At 48.9% G+C, this 22,629-nt stretch overlaps 7 protein-coding genes across 7 annotated transcripts; 1 reads left to right on the forward strand and 6 right to left on the reverse strand.

Moving 5' to 3' along the window:
* Positions 1 to 780: 780 nt before the first annotated feature.
* On the reverse strand, positions 781 to 3,270 carry BO85DRAFT_430113 (ABC-F family ATP-binding cassette domain-containing protein; the record flags this gene model as incomplete). Its single annotated transcript, XM_025658278.1, has 5 exons — positions 3,147 to 3,270; positions 2,899 to 3,073; positions 2,632 to 2,829; positions 2,395 to 2,587; positions 781 to 2,326 (listed from the first exon to the last, which is right to left on the reverse strand). Exons 1-5 carry the CDS (start codon positions 3,243 to 3,245, stop codon positions 781 to 783), a joined length of 2,211 nt encoding a protein of 736 aa, XP_025510936.1. The 5' UTR covers positions 3,246 to 3,270.
* Positions 3,271 to 4,698: 1,428 nt separating this feature from the next.
* On the reverse strand, positions 4,699 to 6,687 carry BO85DRAFT_430116 (sugar porter family MFS transporter). The gene is made up of 4 exons (XM_025658279.1): positions 6,546 to 6,687; positions 6,385 to 6,492; positions 5,794 to 6,334; positions 4,699 to 5,744 (listed from the first exon to the last, which is right to left on the reverse strand). The coding sequence occupies exons 1-4, from the start codon at positions 6,643 to 6,645 to the stop codon at positions 4,886 to 4,888; spliced, it is 1,608 nt and encodes a 535-aa protein (XP_025510937.1). The 5' UTR covers positions 6,646 to 6,687; the 3' UTR covers positions 4,699 to 4,885.
* Positions 6,688 to 8,648: 1,961 nt separating this feature from the next.
* BO85DRAFT_472153 (amino acid transporter) lies at positions 8,649 to 10,856 on the reverse strand. The gene is made up of 10 exons (XM_025662536.1): positions 10,440 to 10,856; positions 10,369 to 10,382; positions 10,241 to 10,313; positions 9,854 to 10,185; positions 9,662 to 9,805; positions 9,398 to 9,612; positions 9,154 to 9,351; positions 9,077 to 9,104; positions 8,910 to 9,025; positions 8,649 to 8,858 (listed from the first exon to the last, which is right to left on the reverse strand). The coding sequence occupies exons 1-10, from the start codon at positions 10,634 to 10,636 to the stop codon at positions 8,775 to 8,777; spliced, it is 1,401 nt and encodes a 466-aa protein (XP_025510938.1). The 5' UTR covers positions 10,637 to 10,856; the 3' UTR covers positions 8,649 to 8,774.
* Positions 10,857 to 13,781: 2,925 nt separating this feature from the next.
* On the reverse strand, positions 13,782 to 14,582 carry BO85DRAFT_492417 (uncharacterized protein; the record flags this gene model as incomplete). Its single annotated transcript, XM_025663775.1, has 2 exons — positions 13,782 to 14,350; positions 14,528 to 14,582. 2 exons carry the CDS (start codon positions 14,580 to 14,582, stop codon positions 13,782 to 13,784), a joined length of 624 nt encoding a protein of 207 aa, XP_025510939.1.
* Positions 14,583 to 14,797: 215 nt separating this feature from the next.
* On the reverse strand, positions 14,798 to 16,923 carry BO85DRAFT_505069 (sugar porter family MFS transporter; the record flags this gene model as incomplete). Its single annotated transcript, XM_025664320.1, has 5 exons — positions 14,798 to 15,213; positions 15,265 to 15,871; positions 15,929 to 16,372; positions 16,422 to 16,485; positions 16,539 to 16,923. 5 exons carry the CDS (start codon positions 16,921 to 16,923, stop codon positions 14,878 to 14,880), a joined length of 1,836 nt encoding a protein of 611 aa, XP_025510940.1. The 3' UTR covers positions 14,798 to 14,877.
* Positions 16,924 to 18,338: 1,415 nt separating this feature from the next.
* BO85DRAFT_442580 (thiolase-like protein) lies at positions 18,339 to 19,499 on the reverse strand (the record flags this gene model as incomplete). The annotated part of the gene is made up of 4 exons (XM_025658845.1): positions 18,339 to 18,508; positions 18,547 to 19,088; positions 19,144 to 19,268; positions 19,323 to 19,499. 4 exons carry the CDS (start codon positions 19,497 to 19,499, stop codon positions 18,339 to 18,341), a joined length of 1,014 nt encoding a protein of 337 aa, XP_025510941.1.
* Positions 19,500 to 20,546: 1,047 nt separating this feature from the next.
* BO85DRAFT_481357 (uncharacterized protein) lies at positions 20,547 to 22,469 on the forward strand. The gene is made up of 4 exons (XM_025663055.1): positions 20,547 to 20,792; positions 20,844 to 21,111; positions 21,168 to 21,547; positions 21,614 to 22,469. Exons 1-4 carry the CDS (start codon positions 20,637 to 20,639, stop codon positions 22,199 to 22,201), a joined length of 1,392 nt encoding a protein of 463 aa, XP_025510942.1. The 5' UTR covers positions 20,547 to 20,636; the 3' UTR covers positions 22,202 to 22,469.
* Positions 22,470 to 22,629: the final 160 nt, after the last annotated feature.

Here is a 22,629-nt window from a genome sequence, read left to right on the forward strand (position 1 = left end):
GTGGGCCAGGTATTTACTGAACCCTGTAGAAGTAACAGACCCTTGTCTAGAAATCTCTAAATAGTATAAGCCGAAACTTGCCCCGGACCATTCAGGTGCCCTAAGCTAAGATTGCTCTTCGCAGTCCCAGGCGGTGAACTCTAAAGAGGGAGCATCACTTTCCGATATCTGATTCGGGGATCATGACGTCCGGTTTGGCAACTCAATGTTCTGTGCTAGACAGACCTTGCAATAGTGGATTAATTTCACGGCTTATAGTCTTCCACGGCTAATCAATTCCCGCGGCTTATGGCTCTCCACGGATTGGGTCTGAACTTCTGCACTTCGTAATGAGTGTGAATCAGACCATGCTAGTATCATCGGCATATAAGCCTGAATATGGGAGCCGAGATGGCCGGGGCTTAAATTAGATGGACGTCACTAGACAGGGGTATCTAAGACATCCAATTCTTAGTTGTAGCCTACATTTTAGCTATTCTCGGTAACGGCAATTGTTTGCCCTATATGTCAAGGTATTTTGACCGTGCTCTATCCGCGGCAGAATTCAAAAAGATGGCATTGGCTGTGAAGTGGAAGACTTGCTTCCATGCTCACTAGTTGCTTCTGCACCAGCTGTCACGAAAGGTCGGCGGTAGGCAGCCCCCAAACAACATGGTAGATTGGACAATGACTAAAGCTTCTGAAATTACTATGAGTTTCATCTGTCCAGATACTGCCGAATAATATCAGGCTAAATTGTTCTACCCTGATAGCCCCTTCACCGCACATCCTATTTCGGTGCTAGTGTATCAACTTCCTCACTCGCCTTTCTATCAACTCCTCGAACTCATCAACACCTCGCCCCAGGACACTCAACTCCCCACCGCGTACCATATACATGACTCTCCTCCTATTCTCTAACCCATCAACAGTATCATCCTCCTCATCCTCCGACTGCCCTTCATCTATAGCCCCCTCCACAGCCCCCCTCATAAACCATCTATCATGACTAACAGCAACAACCGCCCCATTCCACTCATTAAGCGCCCGCCTTAACGCTGTAACAGTTTCATAGTCCAAGTGGGTCGTGACCTCATCCAGAACAAGGCAATGAGGACGACGCCAGAACAACCGTGCCAGCGCACAGCGAACCAGCTGTCCGCCCGACAGCTTGCGAATAGGTACATCCGAGGCTAGACGCCCAGGCAGTCCCAGCTGACTTAGGAGGCCGCGGATCTCACCCTCTGTCAATTCCCCATTAACATCCTGAGTCAATAGTGCTAGCGATGTGAGTGTTTCATCCTGCGCACCAAGGGCTTGCAGACCCTCCACTCCATGCTGGGAGTAATATCCCAGCCGTAGGCGTGGGTGCGTATTCCTTGTTCCTTGTGTCGCATTTGTTTCTCCAACCAATGTTTGGATGAGTGTTGACTTGCCCGCCCCGTTCAACCCCAATATCCCAATTCGGTCGCCCATACCGACCGAGAGGTCGACATCCCGGATGACGATCGGAGACGTAGATGCATAACGGAAGCTGACTTTTTCAAGAATTATGAGCGATCCTGGAAATCGGAGATCAGGCGGCTCCGGTAAATTTATAATAACGGGGCGTTCTTCTGGGGGTATGTCGATCTCCTCTCGAGCTGTAAAGTGATAGCCAACTAGGTCGCGATTCAACTTAAACCTACCGCCCCTAGCACTGACTTCCATGCCCCACCGGTTATCTAGTTTCTTCTGACGTGACTTTGCTTGTTTGATCTTGTTCTGATCGTCGTTTGCCTTGCCCGCTTTGAGATTGGCTGCGATCGTCTTCTCAATGTGGGCTTTTTGCTTTTCCTGTGCTTCCTTCATCGTCGTGAGATATTTTCGTCGTTCGGATTGCGATATCTCGTATGTGGGCAGATCTCCGTGAAAGTACGTGAGCTGCTTGTCTTTGAGAATGATCAGATCCGTGCAGAGGCTGATGAAGTCTCGATCGTGGGAGACGATAATCATGGTAGGTGGCTTGCGGTTATCCCCCATTGAGATGAGGTATCGTTGCAGCCAGATAATGCCCAGCATGTCGAGGAAGTTTGTAGGTTCGTCAAGGATCAGTATGTCGGCGTCCTGTAAAAGGGTAGAAGCAAGAGCTGCTCGCATGTGCCAACCGCCCGACAAGTCGGAGATAAGCTTTACCATCATTGCAGATGAGAATCCTAATCCGGTCAGGATACTCCGCGCCCTAGTCTCTGTTTCTGCAACAAGAGCTGGTTCGATTTGTGCTTGAAGCTGCGCGAGCAAGTCCACTGCATCTTGAGTCTCTTGCTGGAGGGTGTCGGCCGAGAGGTCTTCGCTGGGTTGTTCTAACCTGAGCAGATGTCAGTTCGGAAGGGCTAGCGCTGATCAAGGTCGATGTCTAACGGATCGTCCACGCACATTCTCTGCGATTCAGCAACAACTTTCTCAAAAGCCACAAGTGCTTTCCTGGCTTGCATCCCTCGCATACCACTGCGTAGTCGAGCATCTTTATCCAATATGAAAAGACGTTTTTGGAGGCGCGCGTGTTTTAGCGATCGAAGGGCTCTAACTGGAGCATAAGGATCTGAAGTATCAATTCCCTGAGACAGTCCTAACTTGTTAGCTAGAAGACAACACCATCAGGTGTATACATACTCGATATCTCTTGTTCGATAGTACTCCTCGACGTGGCCCTCTCTATCACAGTCTGTAGGACATTAAGACCTGTATCATCCCTACCCGCTTGCTTGGGATCATTGACCCCATCCGTCAGTCTGGTTTGCTGAAGTATCGCAATCCTTGTGTTCTCTGGTATTCCAGGAATGAGCTTCTCTGCTATACTTCTCAGCAGAGCTGTTTCGATTAGTGTAAACTGGTCAGCCCATGACTAAATTTGGCGTGTCTAGCAAGGCTGTCTCTTACTCGACTTTCCGGTCCCATTTCGACCGACAAGAGCATATCGCCGACCTTCTTTTAATGACAGGTCCGCGCTGGATAAAATATCGGTACCGTCTTTAGATCTCGCTTTGGATTTCCCCTTTGTGGTGGATTTCTTCTCCCCTGACGTAACGAGAATTTGAAGTCCTTTAATGTCGAGCTAGAGACATGGACATAGTCAACACATGAGACCTATTGATACTGTCTAACTCATTGCTGCAACGGGCTCTTACCTCGCGGTAATTGGGAGATTCGATATGAAATCGAGTTTGTTGGGAGGTACATTGAATCGTTGCAGGTGAGTCCATTTTTCCGGTGTCGGACTGCGCCATGAGTTCGTTAAGTACTTGACTGTCGCTTTGGCGTGTAGTGTAAGCGAAGTTTTCTGCAGCGGACCGAGTGATTTGGCAGCTAATTATGATGTTTGATGTTTGAACCAGTTTATTCGTCGTCTAGGTGGTTTTGAAGATGCAGAGAGCGTGACGAGCAATCTAGACGTCCTCACGGTGCGGTTACATACCAAGCATAAATGATCCTTTTAGGTCGGGGTCCCGAAAGGGTTAAGCTGGGTGCTGATCTGACTGAGAGGGACGGCTAGTAGGCTAGCGCGCAGATACGAATTAAGTTAATGATCGAAATTTGCTTTTCGGGGTCCTGCAAGGGATCATGCTGCTATGTTTTCTTCATTATGGTGAAGGCACCTGTGTTTTGAAGACGGCGAGGGCTGGGTCCATGTCGGGGTCCGAAAAGGGAAAATTAGTCAAAACGAACCACTTGGGACGCCCTCGACAGTATCCACTATATTGCTAATTGGCTTTTCCATGTTGATCGGCAACGTATCACTGGATTAGAAGGTCGAGAGTAGTCATACATCTTTGACTCATTTGGCATGGCAGGCCAATTTTACCAATAAAAAATATGATCAGTATCGTGACTCTAACAAACAGAGGTACGATTCAGGAAAAGTGGGAAGCCTAAGAGATATTACCCAATGATAGCTTAGCATCCTGCGAGTAGGTCTGTAGAAGCAAGCGCAGTATTCGACTTCCTTGGCATGTATCTACACATTCGTCTCCCTCTTTGTAGATACATGCATAGATGGATTATTGTCGCTATTACCAGCTAGCAGATTAGCAGACTTAATGATGTGCCCTTCCACCCTGTGTTTATTGAAGGGCAAAGAAAAGCTTCGTTCCACACATACGATATACTGAGTACTCCCCAAATGGTATTATATAAAGGACAATCTCCAAACCACCACGATACCATCATGCACTATCCACCGTACGATAGATGCGCTGAGGACCCAGCGCCACAACGTATATGGCGATGCAGACAGTATCCAACACATTTAGATTGAGTTCGGGAACCCATTTCCTGGACCGAAGATGGGATGTGCGCACCATGGGGTGGAGTTGATTTATCTCTTCGATGCATTTCATGAGCAGCTTGTTGAGCTGGATGAAATGTCTACTGGACAGGGTGTGGTGAAGCATATGGAGTTGGTGAGGGTTCAGGATCATTGGATTGGGTTTATTGTTAGAAGGTCGGTACAGAAGGGTTGGTGATAAGGAGGTATTGGTTAAGGGTGAGGATGGGGATACTAGGGTTGAGATGTTGCATGAGATGTCTAGGTGGGTGGAAAGGAAGAGGCGGCTTGAGGTGCTGGGGAGGGATGTTAAGTCTATGATATGGGTATTTTGGGCTTTGGGGTAGATGCTTCTAGAGGAGGTCTGAAACTTTGTGGGGGTAGTCTTTGTGAAAAGAATTTCGATAGTATAGTGTAAAGATTGTGTAGGTATATTGCGATCCTATATTAATGTTCCCATAAAATATTGACAGAGCCAAACTCCATCTGGTATATGGTATCTTGTCCAATGAGTAATACAATGTCAATCTGGATATCACCGCCTCAAAACAACAACAGCTCTCTATCGAGAAAGCACTCTAATCTAATCCAACTAAGCCCCCCTTACTCGCTGCGCTTCTCCACCTCAACCTCCGTCCTACCAGCACCAGTCTCCGTGCTCTCACTGTCACCACTAGCAGGCTGATCAGCAGGACCGAATCCGTACTGAACAGCAACCTGCTCGACCTCCTCATCGGTCAAGAACGGCAATTCCTTGGCCGCACGCACATAGGTCATCTTCTCAAGGTATCCCTTGGCGAAAATCAAATCAATTTCTTCGAGTGATCTGCCCTTTGTCTCGGGGTAGAAGAGGTAAATGACCGGGATGAAGAGGGCGTTGATGACCGCGAAGAAGAGGTACGTGCCCCATCCAATGTTGCGAATCATAATGGGGGTGACCATGACAATGAGGAAGTTGAAGAGCCAGTTGGTGCAGGTGGAGATGGCGTTGGCCTTGGTACGAGTCTTGATTGGGGAGATTTCAGCAGGGTAGAGCCAGGGAAGCGGGAGCCAGGTAGCGCCGAAGGTGGCAATGAATGTGAACAAGCCGACGGCGGCACCCTTGGCGGCTTCGGGGCCACCGGGAATCAAGCAGGCGAAGGTAATCACCATGGAAGCACTTTGGCCGAAAGAGCCGACAAGGAAGAGGTTGCGACGGCCGACCTTTTGGATCAGGAACCAGGATGAACAGGCGAAGATTGAGTAGACGATCATGTTGACACCACCAAGAATCATGGCCATGAATTCGGTCTGGTGGAGGGATTGCTGCATCAGGACGGGCAAATAGTAGATGACAGCATTGCAACCACCGATCTGCTGGAAGAATTGAGATGAGCAGCCCAGAAGCATGCGACGGCAGTGCTGGGTCTTGCCGCCGGTGAAGACGGCGGAGAGGGGAGTGGACTTGGTGGCCATGCCGGAACTGGTGAGGTTAGCTTAGGCTATGGATGATTTGAGGGCAGGGGACATACGCTCTGAGAGAGTCCAGAATGATGGTCTTCTGCAGCTGGACTTCGTGGTGGCTAATCTCCTTGCCCTGCAAGGCGGCAATGACACGCTCACCTTCCTCATAGCGCTCCTGGGTGAACAGCCATCTGGGAGACTCGGGCAGCACCATGAGACCGAGGATGATGAGAAGACCAAAGAAGATCTGGAAAGCGATGGGGAAACGCCAGGTAAGGTCATCGGGACCATAGGAGGCGCCGAAGTCCACCCAGTAGGAGATCAGGGTTCCAATAGCAATGGTACTACCCTCGATACAGATGAGCAGACCACGATTGGAGGTCCTTGAACATTCAGCCTGATATGTGGGGATGGTGGATGTGTTCATGCCGTTTCCGACACCAGTAATGACACGTCCGACACAGAATTGAGCCAGAGGGACGTGTCCCTTGACAGACGTAACCTGGATGATAACACCGATGATCATGATGGTGGCACCCAGCATGATGGAGTATCTGCGGCCGAGCCAGTCACCGCAGGCGAGGATAAAGACAGCACCGGCGAGACATCCTAGAAGGGTTAGAGTCTGGTTGTGAGCCAAAGACAAGGGATGTACCTACCCAATTCATAGATAGCAGTGACCACACCCTGAATGGTGGAGTTGTCTCTCGTAGCCGTGAAAATGTCGTTGAACGGATCGGCGTCAATAATACTGCTCATCACACCCTCTAAATTGAGGTTAGCTCAAGGCTAAAAGCGCCAGGCAAAGGAAAAGCCTTACGATCGTAACCAAAGAGCAAGAAACCCAAGGTCGCACAGGAAGTCACAGACCAGATCAGCTTCCGACCGGACAAGCCGGCGAAAGTGGGCACCGAAGACATGGTGAGATGTCTTATTTTTGGCTGAATCAGGACTGATGCAGGTCGCAAGCAACGGTGGGATTGAACGGGAAGCGACGCGACCTCTTTATAGCTAAGGGCTGCACCCCGGAAAAACCGTGAGCTCTGCGGGGTGGAGGTCGGGCTGCATTGCTTGCTTCAACGACCAGGATAATCGGAAGAAGAGCTTTTCGGTCACACCAATCAGCTCATCTCGGCAAGGGCAGGGGAGACGAATGAACGGGGAGAAATGAAGGCATCGAGGAAGGTTCAGGGCCGCGTTCCCTCCTTGGCTCCCGGCCAAGGGCTGGGCAGATGAATGCCGAGATCTTGGTTCCAGCCAGGATGGGAGGTTTGGGGGAAGAAGAGGAAGGACAGCCGAAGACATGACGAGGAGTCTGTCAGACTGTGAAACTGTGAAACTTTTCATTTCTGAAACAGGCTGGTATCCCGAATTCTCGCGGGTTGATGAGGCTGCGACAAGAAATGATACCAAGACAGACCGAGTTGGGGGAGGGCACCCACCACCCACCCACACTTATGCTCTCGGTAACCCTCACCCACTTGCTGCCTCGCTCTCTCTTTGCCTGTCCTCCGCCAACAGCACCTCTACATCAACCGTGGAAAAACACTTAGGACACTCACATCGTAGCGAGACTAATTAAACCAATTACTTTCTACCCTTATGCTTTCAAAAAATTGGTCATTCAGTCAGCACCACCCCCAATCCTCACGCCACTTGCCAAGCCCACCAGCACCACCACCAGTCAGAACAAATCCCGCAACTCGCTGGAAATTGGCCGGATTTCCATTCCAAACTTTGACCGTCGAAATGAAGCAACCCTACCACTCCAGTAACTTTCACCACCACCGTCGGGGGGCCAAGTTAAGTTGCACCGCGCAAGCCAAGAAGCCTTGTCGATCTTGCCTATTCTTTACTTTTACGCCCAGCGACGCCGTTGCCGCAACCGTGTGTGTATGTGCGCGTGAAATTTCAACATAGCCGAAGCCAACCTGCATGCTACTAGAGCGATAGTAATCTTCCTTTCCACGTGTGCCATGCGATGACAAGAGTATCAGGAACATGCCATTGTGGACTCTGATACGCGACTTGCTCTAGCTTATCGCAGCTCAGCTGTTGCCAACGCCAATGCTCATGCTCGTGCTCGCACAGACTAGGATGCTGTGCAGGTAGACTCTATCTAGCTCGTGCATGGCCGACAGCTTGAAACTTAGCCGACTGGTTGTGCTGTTGTGTCTTACCTTAGTTAGGCGGGATAGCGCCATGACTCATTCGTTCATTAAGTGAACTCTTAGGGATTGACACTCGTGGCGCCGATGACGTTGTCGCGTCGAGTAGTGTTCTGCGCTTTGGCAGTTCTGTTGGTGGTGGTGTTGTCCTAGCTAGCTTCTTTGTGGTCTTCTGGTGGATAGATAGACAGGCAGTAGACGGTGGCGTCTTTGAGCAGGGGCCTGACCAAGCCAACGCCATCATCATCATCGTGGCTTTGTGGAAGAGGGAGTGGGGTGAGGTGAGTGAGCGGCAATAAACAGTCCAGGGCACGTGCCACGATCACTTGCTTTGAATGCGGGGACTCCGCATATTCTCAAACAAGTGACAGCCTCGACGGGTAGTGAGAAGAGACATAACATAACTAACATCTTCTCTCACGGGTAGTATTTATCTCCGTAAATAGATATATCACGACCAAGCTGTCTTTCGTACAGATACTCTCTTTATACTCTCTTCTTTTTACTGCGCATTGACTTCAGCTGCGAAATTTTCAGCCGACCGTCACAAGCGATCCAGTGACTGAGCGTCCACAAAGTGTCTGACCGCCAAGATGGCGCCGCCGCGGTGATCTTGGCGGCCCTTGGCGGGCTCTTGGCACTGGCGCTTAGGGAAATTCTCGGGTGAGATGGGCGGCAAGCTGGGGATCGGAATTTTGCGGGGATTCATTCCTTACTAGGTGGTGAGTAAGACGATGGCACGATGGGGGCTAAATTAATGGTATGTAGTATGCAGTTGTATTATACATTTCTTTCCATAGGCTTTTCTGTACAGAATGCATCTAGTCTATTATGACACATGTGGCGCTATATGCAATATATACCTGGTCTATACCTTCCCTCTAAGCATTACTGGCACAAGAAAAACTGCTGCTGTTGGCGTCGTCGTGAAGGGAACGGCCGGATACGTAGAGTCCGAGACCGCACTGATTCTGTTGTTAGAGATGATCTGATGATAAAACGAATAGGATACTTACAATGCAGGCTGCAATACCAATTATAATAACGTTCAAGATAGTCAGGGCAATCTTCTTCGGCGAAGAGAACAGGCGATCCTTGTTGAGGTAGAGCCAGAACATGCCGCTGAACCCGACTGTTTGCTGTTAGTGTGAATATGACGACTGAAAGGGAATGATGTGCTCACATGTAGACCAACTGGCGAAAAGGGACGCCTGGAAAAAAATCAGTATGATATTTGAGTAGAGTAAGAAGGCAACATACGATCAAACTCAACAAATCATTGAACACAGGAATGGCTTCTGCAATGATCCAGGCAATAATCCACAATCCCAGTGCGATGCCAACCCAGGATCCAGTTGCCACGAGGTCGCGGCTGTGCATCCGGTCTCCGTGACGGAAGATACGGACATAAACATATTTACAAGCGACATGACCGTTTACAACTCCGCCGATGATAATCTATCACATGTCAGTAGAGCACAGGTAATATGAGCACCGCACGTACAGTAGGGAGGGCGATTCCGTAGGCTATCTTGCCCACGAGTTCACTAGCGGAGCCCAGTGCAGGGGACGTGACATTAGGCCCCGCATAAATGTAGATCACCACGGAAGTGACAAGGTAGAGAATGGTGTCGAGACCCTGGAGAAGACACAGGGCCTTTGGGTACTCCCGGTGGTCCTTCAATTCGGACATGAAGCCGAAGAATGCGACATGACCCGCTATTGCACGTTAGTAGGAGTAGCTAATGCAGGATAGAAAGTGACCCACAGAAGGAGAAGACAATGTTGCAGACAGCAAGGAATGCTTCATACAAGCTGGTATCCACCGTTGCTTCAAGGGTTCCCTTGTAAGGACGTTCCACACCGACGGCAATCATGACGATCATCACGGCGGAGAACACACTGATGAAAGCTGTGCAAGTTAGTATCGTGAGACTACCTGATATATTTCGCAACTTACAAGCAACCGAGAGATAGGACACATTCGCAGACGTCCTAGGTAGACCCAGGAAATAGCAGATCACGAGACCGACAACACCAAAAACGATGGAGCAAGTTCCATGTTCCGTGATTGTGTTCATGGCGACCGAGAAGGTCAACAGATGACTCGCCATGATGAAGATTACGAGCAGCAGCTGTCCGATACCGAAGATCTCTCGACCGATAGACCCAAATAGGATCTCACCGGCATCGGCCAGATTCTGGACATGGGGATAGCGCCATCTGAACTGACCGATGACGTAACCGGTGTAGGTAGCCAGAAGACCGAGGCCAACAATGAGAACAATAGCACTACACCTAGTTAGAGGAAGATATCACTTCAAGCAGCTGCTGGTCCAATACATACGGAACAAGACCCAGAGTGGCGACAACAGCAGGCAGCGACAGGATACCAAGGGACACGGTTTCCGCAACCATGACTGGCAAAGTTAGTAAGACAAGCTGTCGACTGATGCTAGCATCAGAATCACTTACGGAAACCACATTGCCTGGCACATTCAAGTCAGTTATTCGGTAGCAGATAAAGGAGGTTTGGATAGACATACCACCAGCTCAAGACCTTATATTTAACCTCGGCATACTCTTCATCGCCAAAGGTGTCATTATAGACGGGGCTGTCCTTCTTGTCGTCCTGCTTCTCCTCTGCATCATGCAGATAGGGATCTTCTCGGCCCTCCTGAAAGAATTGACCCGTCTGAACATTCAGATGGGAGTCAACCTTGTCGCCAGTTGGATGGGCCATGACTGCGGTGACGGGAAGGTGAAAATCCCAGCTTTCCTCTCCTCTCCGCGGGAAATGAGATGGACGAGGAGTGGGGACGGTAAAAAGAACTGGCGACGAAGAGAGTTTCTTGGGGATGTACAACGTCAACGGCCCTACCGCTCCTACATTGACACAAACAGGCAAACAATCAACCTAGCGCAGAAACTGAACAACAATGACAGGCTGAAGATGTCAAGAGGAACTGCGGTGACAAATGAACGAGTCCGGCGAGAAGACCATCTTCTGAGTCACCCGCCGGGCCGAATGAAAGTCTTTGCATCACAAACAAATTTGTGTGTTCAACGTTACACCTGTTGAACATCTCATTACCTAATTCGCGAGCCTTTTCAGTGGGGCTCTCCGCTTCATTTGCCCGTTCCTGACCAATGGTCTTCAATGCCAAGCCGGCGGTGCCTGCGGAAGGGTCTGGCACTAGGCTGGATTGAGAAGGACCTGCCGGGATGGTGTGGGGGCACCATCATGTGATCGGGGATGCAGAAAGATTCTGAAACCAGAAATCTTCTAGAAGCAGAGACTGGAATCATGAGATGTTGAGTAGTTATACATTTGCCACTACATTAGAGTCATCTGTTAACGGACAGCAGCAGTGTCGTGTGGTGAACTCACGGATTTTCCCCTGGATATCACTATGCACGATCTTTTCACCATCTGTGGGAATGACTGCAATCAATTCACATTACTCGATTAGTATAATATATATTTCCACATCGGCCTTCGTGATTCTGACAATTTGCCTCTTACCAACCAATAAAATCTCACATCAGCGTCCTCTTGTGTATAACAGCACTAGTATTACTTGAGCATGAAATTGCCTTTTGACCTATAGCACATCACCTTTAGCTTTCGAAGGTAAATGAATGCTCATACCACCGCCGACCTTAAGCACTGAAGGTTACGTACAGCATATCAAAAGATTGCCATCGACGTTTAGAGCAGCAACACAGGCTATATTCCCCCTTACTACCTTTGTTCATAACTTATACCCGAAAAAATGTCGTCTGGCTTAACAAATTTGGCACGCCGTAAAATTACAGACTTGCCAAAGTCTTCTTTTACCAGTGATATTGATATTGAATGTATCCAACCCTCCCTTGTAGACCCTTGGCATTAGCTTCCGCCATAATATAAGTACCTTTGGCCAATTCGAAGACAGGGTGGGAGATAGGCAAGCCCCAGTTCAGTGGTCTATCTTTGAAAACCCCAAGCCGGATAACGTCGGCGCGGGGTCTCCCCCTGCTTGGCCTTACTTTCTGCATTCTTTGGGTGTATGTCACCTTGACTCGGTACATATAATCTGAAAATACTAATCTTATTGACCACAGCTGCTACTAAGAATGTTGACGTGTTTATAGAGACTTGTTCTTTCGAAAAAGTAGTAAAACCACCAACATTAAAGTTGAACTCTATCTAGTGTGGATTGATTGCAAGCGAAGTTGTGCTATTACCCCAGATTATCCCAAAGGTGCAACATCCGGGGAGGTCTACTTATAGACTGCTACGGTATATAGGGTTGAGTTGGGAGACGGTGAAACCTGTGCAAACAGGAAAGTCTACATCATCGGGTCGTTCCGCTTGGAATGCCTTCCCTGTCACTCTAGTAGGTCGCCAGATGCTTCCCCACAGACCATAGATGAATAACTGGACCATTGACCAGTTCCATGTGATCACCTTGGGCCCCCAATCATGTCCTAACGAGGCTACCGTGCTTATATTAGTAGGATGAGTCCCTGCGTGATGTGATCTACTTCCCTGTCAGTCCCCAAAGAGAGCCCAATCGGAGCAATTCACTTGGCCCACATTTAAGGTCGCGGATACTGATGTTCCCTTTACTCGGCGAATTGGATTGTTTCCCTATACGAGTACTCTATCAGGTCCCAGTAAGTCTGATCGAAATATCTGTTCCTGCTCCAGATATTCAAGTAATGCTACAGCCTTCCGATAGGCCCAGGAAATAAATAAGGAGGATGCTGTCCAGAGCAGATACGGGGAGTCGTGATCGAAGGGGCCCAAAGTAACCCTGCTAACGAAGCAACCAATCGTGCATCCGCGCCATCCTTTTGAGCGTTCTTTTTAGAAATATTTGTAATAACAAGTTCTGGAAGCCCTTCTTGCTGCATGTCCACTCCAAACGACAATTCCATACAACTCTGGAGTTGACTGTTATATCTAGCCTATATTTCCTGACTCATAGCACAAAAAGATGCATAGTGAGCTCGATCAAGCCCTTGCACTACTTATCAAAGCGGTTGCCTGCTGTATCTTTGTTCTTACCTTCCGAGAACTGCTTCGTATCCTCGAGCCCTTCCTCGATCTACGCGGTCTACAACAATGGAACCAACGACATAGAGAAGGCTTTGGGCGACCCACACAACCGTCCTCAGCATCCTGATACATGCGACCACGACCACTGGTGCTGGGATTACTCAAATGTGTCGGCTAGTCTCATCTGGAGACCTTGCCGCGAAGGGAATGTTCATCTCGGGTTTCAACTCTGCGAGGAAAGGAAATTGACTTTTGTGGACTGACTTGAGACGATATGGAATGAGGGAGCAGACAGGGGTAGCTGGATCAGCTTCTGGAGAAGCATAGTCGGTAGTTTAATAGCCAAATGATTCATTTCTCTTCGGATGCATGTGGGTAGGTGGTATTTGAACTCTGTGGGGATATGTACTATGCAGCTGGTCACCCTCTCTTTTAAAACCATGCAATACCTTTGTCATCGCGACTTGTTGGATTCGTACAAAGTAATCGATATCGATCTGATTAGAAGCCTAGTTATGCAGATATAAAACCTAACGTGGAGGCTGACGCTTGAGGAGATGGCATGTTCGACCTCTTACCTTTCTGAGAGACGAATCGATGCTACGAAATCGGGTTGAAATAGAAAGGCTGCTGCAGATATCCAGGTTTTACTTCAAAAATATTACACTAAGAAAATCAGGCTTGTATTTCCAGATGTTGGAAAAACAAAATAACAGAATTATCTCAATTCCGAGCCATATGGATTAGGTACGAGCATACCTACTTATCAAAACTTTAAAATTGGGCATGGGTGAGCACCAACAGAAGCGCAAAGCATTCTCAAAGCGAGAAAGGCTCAACATTAGTTGGAAAGACGATAAGGGAGACCAACACCATGAGCTGGGGTTGCTTGTAGTTCTCGCTGCTCTCCCATGAAGCTAAAGTACCATGAGGGCTCTCCGTGTTGGATCCGACATTTCCGATCGTACCGATCGTGGCTTTCTAAACAGTCCCAGTAGTCCTTTTTGTCGTATTGCCCACCAGGAGGAGGGTTCTCGTCAGTCCTCAGCGCGCAGTCAAGACACAGTCCATCAAAGTAGCCAGCTACGCGAGTCGCTGTGGACTCAACAATAGTTTTCCAATCCATGTTGCACATAACACAGTTGAATTGACTGTTCGTGGCAGGATCAATGTACTTGTGCATTCGATCCGCGTCGAAGTGGGCCAGACGATTCAGCAGCTCGTCAATCCCATGCTTCGCGAAGCAGTTATCAAAAGGCCAGGCCTGTATTTTCTGAAGCTCTCGAAGGAACGTGCAAACGGTACGCTCACAGCAGGGTGACAATGATCTTTGGAGGATAAGCGTAATGCGGCCAGAGAGCGTTTGGTGGACGGTCTGGCGGAGACGATCACGGGCAGCGTTCAATTGGCCTGTTAAATCCGTACATATTTTATGTTAAAATTGACGGTGTCTCAGGTCTTTAATTTTGAAGTTACATAGAATAAGCAGGGCAATTAAAATTCAGGGGTTGCTCATAATAGGCGCTGCAAGCGGCATCCTACGCTCAACAGGGATTCGCGCTGTAATATGCCCAGTGCTCTACGGACAAATGATCGAGATCGTGTCATGGCTAGGGCTGGTTTCTAGCGACGGTGGAGACATCATGAAAGATAAAGCCAGTCAATCAACAAGCGTGAAACTTGAATAAGACTGGACTAAAGTTTCTCGTGATTTTTTTTTATCATTGAAGAACCAAGTGCTAGCGCAATATTATGGCTGGCTAGGGATTGGCAGGAAGCATCGAGTACGGATATTTGAGCCGAATGACGTGTGGATGAAACGAAAGGGCATACATAACGTATATACTGCAAGCTCGCCTTCCTCTGCTAGCCGTCCTTGGCACGAATTCCAACGAGATATGTTGGCTCTGCCGTTCAGACCTTCACTGCCTTCCCATCTACTCATAATCATACAACTGCTTTTGAGGCGGCACATCTCCTCGCAAGATATATTTCCTTACATACCACGGCAGCATCCCTGCATAGTGATTGACGTGCTTTCTCGTGGGAACCGAGAAGACCTGATCCAGTTCCTCGAGCGACAATGCTTTGGTTTCAGGCAGACAGAAGTAGCAGAAGATCCATCCGAAGACGTTCCATGCTGCGTACCAGCCAAATGCGCCTTGTGGACTGAAGGCGTCCCGCAATGGAAGCCACGTCAATGAGACAATGAAGTTGAAACCCCAGGTCGTCGCAGTCGCAAAGGACATGCCTACATCACGGATATAAAGTGGCTGTCTCGTTTAGTAAGAACCCTTCTCACAATTTGATACACATTGACTTACAAATGCCTCAGCAGAGTACGTGAAAGGTACTGGTCCCTCGCCTGGGGAGTACACAATCATGAACAGATAGATCCCCGTCGCCACGCAAGCCGTCCTTGATGTTTGGTCCGGGATATAGAATGAAAAGCCGGTGAAGAGCAGAAACAGGCTCATCAATGGGAATGTGGTGAGGAGCAGGTTCCGCCTTCCAAACGTGTCAATCGTATATACGGCCGGCAGAGCGAATATCCAGTTCGTTATACCACATCCCAATGACGTCACCAACGCCATACGCCTATCAAACCCCGCATTTGAGAAAATGCTCGAGCTGTAGTACATTAAAGCGTTGACCCCGCAGAATTGCTGCATAAACATGACAAAAAACGAGGATTGTGCTGCTCGTCGATTGCGTGGGATGGTGAACATCTCGCGCCAGAGGTGTTTGCCTTCCCGGAGCTTTTCCTCCACCTGTAGTGCCGTGTGGATATAGTAGAGGTCGCGGGCCGCCTGAAACGAGGAAGGGCGGAGCTTACAAAGTGCTTTGTAAGCGTCCTGATAGCGATTCCTCATCATATACCATCTGGGTGACTCGGGGCAGAAGTACACTTGCATGCACACGAAGAAGGGACTGGACGGGATCAGCACAACTAGGGCCGGTGAGTTAGGTGAAGATGACTAAGCTTACGGAATGGCAGTTGAACCCAGCATCAATCTCCAGTTGAAACCGGGAATTGTGGGGTGTGTTACATCCATGAAGGCGACTGAAGCAATGTACCCTAGCATAATCCCAAAAGCGGTCCACATTTGCCACATCATAACCAACGCACCACGAATGATGGCTGGAGAGCATTCCGCACCATATACCGGGGTTGTTGTTGACTTGGCGCCTACTGCAAACCCGAGGAGAAATCGGGCCAGTAGCAGGTTCCACCAAGTGTGTGCCGCAGCCATCCAAAAGGACGAGGCAAAGGATATGAAGCATGAGATGAAGATGCATCCACGACGACCAAACCACCGGTTCAGAGGGGCTGTTGTCCAACATCCTATAAGCGCTGAGCATAAGTATGGAGCCCCGTTGAGGAGCCCTTGCTGCCATCTATTGGTGAGGTTGAATTCGGCGAAGTAGAACCTGACCGTACTCAGTTATTAGAAAGGGCATCTCACAGTGTGTCACTTACTCTTGTGCTCCATTAACTGCCGTCTGGTCCATGCCCTGGACAATTGCGGACCCAGCACAAAGGACTAGTATCTTGTTAACATCCCGTCTGTGCCAGTTTGTATTGGAGAAGACGTACTAGTCATGAAGTACATCATGAATGGCTGGCTCCATCGATGTGTCTTCTCACGTCGAAGCAGTTCTTTATCGCCTTCGGATAATTCATCAAGGGACTCGAAGCCCTTAGGATCTTGGGCTACGAGGGAGCCTCTTTTCAGCTCATCCATGATATGCTCCAAACCCTTGTCCTTTGCAAATGACTCGACATCTCGAAATAGTTCATCACGCGTCAGGCCAGAAAGTGGATTCTTCAACCTTGTGGATGTGGTGACATTCTTGCTCTCGGTCAAATCGTGTGTCCAGTCTCGAGCAACCTCTGGATCTTGCTTGTCATTAGAGGTAGGTGATTCAAGGTGATGAACCGTCGAGATAGGATTCTCCGGGTCGCCTTTTTTGTCATACATCATGATATTAGGTAATGCAGCCCCAGTGACCACTTGATAGGGACGTCTTTTGTGTATATTCGAAGTAGAGCAGGGCGCACCGTGTCCTAACGAAAGTCCCCCGGGTCAGGATGGCCTATTTGTACCCCGGTGTCACTGAAGACATAAATCCTTAGGTCTATTGGGCTCAATCCAGCCGAAATGACTCGTTCCATTCGCGTCAAAGCATAACTTCAGGCTCTATAATGTTGCAACCAATCTGATATTTAGGTCTAAGAACTCGGTCTCACGGATCCGACCCAAGAACCTTGGACTTCAATGAACGCAACTGCAATTGTCTTGGACTACATATGCCGAGATCTTGGATGCCTCGCACATCCACACAGATAGCCTCCGAGGTGGTCACTCAGTCGATACCCATTCCGATTTGAGTTCACTAGAAACTCATGCCAAGAATGAGGGGCACTGAAAGCGGCTCCTAAGGCTGGGGAAGGCGTGGCCTGTAACTCTGTTGCAGGAGGCGTCATACAGGCGTGACCTTAGTGAAGAGTACGAGTAATAGAGTGTAACCGCCCCGCTCGGTCTTGGCCGACCAGCTGGTGTAATCAGGGATATCTGCGCGGCAATTTGCAAACAGAACTGCCTCCCCGGATCTCACCCGCTGTGCGGCGGAGAAATTGGCAACCTCCGCTGGCTTCAATGACTCTCGGCAGCTTGGCGCCCAGAGAGAACCGTCTGAGCACCCCGGCCAAGAACGAATCGATGGTCGGTTGAGTCAGGATTCGCTGCAAACGGTGGATGGAGCCTATCTTCAAGTCGGTGAGGTGTCGACTTGGGTCATCTGAGAAGCGCACAGAGTCTCCATGTTGTCAGACGGATCCATATTGAGTATACTGTCTTGGGGCTGTAGACACTTCTATTCCAATGCAAGAAAGAAAACGGTAGCCTAGCGATGCAGCTTTAATTTTGGGACGCGAGAAATCACTAGCTGGTCATCTTTCGTTGGCATAGTTTCGCATGGTGGTTCAACGAAGCGCTGGTGTCTCCTGAGTCGGGCGCGATGTGTTAGACTATCTGCTACCTCTACTGCATGTCATGGAGATCAAGACTTGCAAGCAGTCTAATTCAAGTATTCTAGTCGAATATATATTATAGATTCGAGTGATATCCCTAAAGTCCCATCATTCGTTTCGAGTTCTGAGATGGGCTGGGTCAAACTACTGAGCACCATGTTTGGAATTCCTTAGACTAAGAGTAGCAATAATTATGGCTTAGGGCCTTCCCTCCTTCCCTGGGAGTATTTTGCTTTCAGCCCCTCAACCACATATTATTGAGTTCACCCACCGCTTTGACCTTGGAAAGTGCGGACATTGGAATCTTCAACCATATAGTCTTGCGCGCCCAATTTCTGGCCTCGATGGCAACGAGCGAATCAATCACAATACCCGCGATTTGATCCTCGGAGTGCTCAACACCCCAGGGCTGTGCACAACGACCTTGCTAAATTCTCTCATGATCGCCGAGCCCACACCAATAGCTGCGCAGAGGAGTTGGGACAGCTCTGCCTCGTGGACTCTAGACGCTTGATGCACCCTGCGTAGTTCGTCTACCGGTTGATCAGCTGTCTATGCTGGATATACTAACGTAAGTAGTGTCTCTCGAAATACCTTGCAGGTTCCATGGAGGAGTATGAAGACTCTGAAGGATCTGATCCATTTGCTTTTAGATCAGCAGCAAAGCCTGCATCTGTATCCAATAATCTTTTACCTATGCCAGGCCATTGTGTGCCTTGCCCGGTAAAGACAATTGACACCTCTGGGACCGCCCCAGACCATAATGAGCGAATGGATCCCTGTTCAGTCAGCTCCACATCTGGGCGGGCAATGACAAATACGCGGTAGATGAGATGTCGTCGCCGTACAGCAAGGGCATGGGATAGATCGCACAGAAGGTAATCCTTCTCCATACCGTTTGCGTAAGTCGTCAACCGCTGAATACGAGCATCCAACGACGCTTTAGTATTTGCTGAGATGAGTATAATTTGGGGCTTATCTAATGGTGCAATATTTCTGTCGCGGATCGGGATGTCACGGCTTTTCATGTAGTAATCGGCGGACTTAAGAATAACGTGGGCGTTGGACCCTCCGATACCGAAAGAATTGATGCTAACCCACTCAGGGCGGTCGCTAGGTCATGGAATAGCATTCAGAGCTACTTAGAGATTCCCCTCCACCGGAGGACTATTCGGATGATGGGAGTTGAAATAGATATTGGGAGGGATGGCTCTGTGTTTCAGCACGAGGGATAGATTTCATAATGCTGTTGATGCCAGATGCACCTTCCGCATGTCCCAGGTTCGGCTTGACCTAAACAAAGTTAGTTTGATTTCTTCGATCCTAGGAGCATTGTGATACACCTACCACCCCAAGAAAGACGCTCCTCCGGTCTGTCAGCTTTGCAATCACAGTTCCTTCGGTTGTACCACCGGCCACTGTACCTGTTCCATGACATTCGAACAACGGTGTGCTTGCAATGCCGGCATCACGGTACGCACGGCGGATCAAATTCTCCTGGGCGTCTACGGAGGGGTAAAACATCATTGGCGTTCTTCCGTCCTGACTAGTAGCAGTCGCACGAACGATAGTCCCGCCCGATGTTCTGTGCATCCCTTAGCGAATATTCAAGCCAGTCTTCTCCAAACACGCAACTCGCAGTTGGTAGATTGCTTCCTCGATCTCTTTGGGCGTTATTCTCGGTCACATAGAACGGACTGTGCACGCTCTTCGTCCCTCAAGTCCGTTCCTGGGCCTTTGGGTTTATCACTGGAGAATTATGACCCAGACACCTTTACGCAACAATCGATCAAGAAAAGGATGCAGATACTCTAGAGCAGATAGGAGCAGACAAATCCTCGCTAGCATTGGTCTAGTCGATAACGCTCTTACCACTCCTAAAGGTAGCTGTTTGTAGGCAGCAAGGGATGCTTTGGTTGTATCAGTCAAAACAGCCAGGGACAATAGCCAGCCATTGGCTCTATTATCTTAGTATCCCAAGGGATACAAAATCGAGGGTATAGAGTGCAGTTATAGACAGCTCCATGTTCTAGCATACTAGTGGTAGGCTGACAGTGTTATACAATTGTATGTCCGTGAATCTTCCTGTTGGGACACATATCTTCGCGTCACCTGGCTGACTAGAATCGATATATCGTTCTCAGTCTAGTGGTTAGTGCGCCGATATTAGCTGTAGACATAGCGGTGTTTTACTCTTTCATTTCCTTTCTCTCCTGGACCATGTAGTAAAGGGTAGTTGACCACTGAGAGAATAGCGAGGTATGCAAGGTTCTGGACAGGGGTGCACCAGAGCAAGGTATATTTCAGCGCTGTGGTGTTGCATATTACGCCACAGTTCCAGTTAACTTCTGTTAATGCACTAACCTGTGCTAGCAGATTGGTAAACGATATAATTTCCCGTCGATCTGACCTGATCAGGGGACGGGGGGATATGTCTCAACTAAATATGAGTCTGTACATTATACACGGCCCGGCTTAATATGTTTCCGGTCCATCACATGCAAGGGGCTAGATTGTTCTGCCTCTTTTGTCGACCCTTAGTGGCACCCGGTGATGTCCACGCCCATGCGTCTACCCTAGATATTCTCTAAACCCAGGGTTCTGGATAAACATCCTTTTCAGTGACTTTCTGTCCAGTGCTCCTCACGAGAATTGTACAATATGAGCTTCCATTATGCCGACAAGGGCGCACCACGGTTTCTCCAGGCACACGGTTCGTTTGTGCTTGGAGAAGCATTTGATCCAATACAGCTTGAAAAGTGTTTCCAGGAACTCGTCCATGAATGGCCAATACTTCAGGCTAGACTAAATCTTTTGGTTTGAGCTTCTGTTTCAACCGTAGGAAGACTTGCTGATTGAGCCATTTAGCGTACAGGCACATTTCAGGTCTCAAAAACCCACTCATTTTTTCAGCATCGTGTTATCGACAGTACACTTGCGGACATCCTCCCCCTCTATCCATTCATCCACCATAACGTGCAAGAGGATGATTACAATCGGTTGAAAGATCTCACATCATTACCGTGCTCTACATTCTCAATTCTGTATCCCCCAGTCTGTACTCTGACCGCAGTTTGTCTTAAAGATGCCAGTGTCTTGAAGTTCACATTCCAACATGCATTCTGTGATGCGCTAGGTAAACCACACTGAAGCGACAATCCATGACCGTCATCATCATATTCCGCTAAACAGGTATCTATCAAGGCATGTACGAAATTGCGCGGGCTTACTCGATGCTTCTCTCCGGGAAATGTATTGATGTCCCTGATTTCCACCGGCCAGTCACTTTCCGGTTTCACGCTTCCTCCAAGACGCCATCCAGCCCTCACCATCGCCAAGGCTATTCCCCTGGCACTTTGAGCAATGCAAGTAACCACCTATTCTCCGGGGGGTTGTCACATTTTACCCTGGGATTACTGTCTCACCGACTGGCGCCTGCGTCATGGGGCAATACGGGGTCTTCCCGCATGCTGCACATCCCAGGGCCAGTAATTGATGGGATTGCCCACGATGCTACGAAACAAGGTATTCGTATTACTCGGGTTGACATTATGATGGCTTTACTCCTTCAGGTAAACAATGCATACTTCCCATTCAAGGGGCTTTCACACAAGTCCAGCTAATAGGGATCCATCCAGGCAACTATACGAGCATTCCCTCACGATCCAACCATTGCTTCCTACCCGCTGAGTTTCATGGTAAACTTCAATCACTTACTGAAGAGTCCTGCCAAATTTCACAACAGCTTCTGGCCTGTTCCCATTCCACAATTACCAGACTTCAACGCGAATCAAGTGAGCCACGAGACTACGATCAACCTCGCAGTCCACATTCGCCGCGTCACACGGGCTGCGCAGTCACCAGAATGCCTCGAGGCTTTCAATCTTCAACATCAGCAAATGGGGCCCTTGCACCTCTGGCATACGCGGGTAGTCAGACCCTCTCATCCCAGGTCTCTGGTCTCCTCCATCGCTCAAATCAACCTCTACGATCTCGAGTTTAAGCCAGGTGTGCGACCGCTCTTTTCCGACGTTCGCATGGAAAGCATAGATTTGGCGCAATGTATAGGAATTCACCTACATGGCCTTGTCACCATCAACGGGGATCCTAATGCAACAGGCCACTGCTTGACTGGGTCTTTGCATCCGGCTTTATGGAGGGAGTTGGAGTGGATTCGTGATACCTTCCTGTATAGATCGGGCAACGCCTTTAAATCCAAGATTTGATCCGTGTGGCTCTTTTGTCTTAGCGCGAAACTTCTATTATAATTATCTGCCTGCAGCTAGTCCTATATACCTTATCCGCACCTTTGCTGTCGGCAGTCTCGCGGCTCATATGTCCGATATGTATTTAACTTGATAATCGCTGGCACAGGATGGCCGAGGATCTGCTATCTGGCGAGCATAACGGCGACAAATTCCACTGTGCTTGTTCTAGAAGATGCGACGGGTGCCGAATTCAGCTTGCTGGGCCTTCGTGGTCCCTCAGCTTTATAGAACAAAAGCGAATTTAAGTATCTGGTCGGCACATACTATGTATGTGGTCCGCACCGAAGTTGTCCGCAGTGACAAGCTTATGCCGTCATGCACTCTACCAAAGCCCGCTACTCCATCTTATAGAATGGAATTAGCTGTTTCACCTAGTCTTCCATTAT

Source organism: Aspergillus piperis (assembly GCF_003184755.1).
Source record: "Aspergillus piperis CBS 112811 unplaced genomic scaffold BO85scaffold_26, whole genome shotgun sequence".
Classification (NCBI taxonomy): domain Eukaryota; kingdom Fungi; phylum Ascomycota; class Eurotiomycetes; order Eurotiales; family Aspergillaceae; genus Aspergillus; species Aspergillus piperis.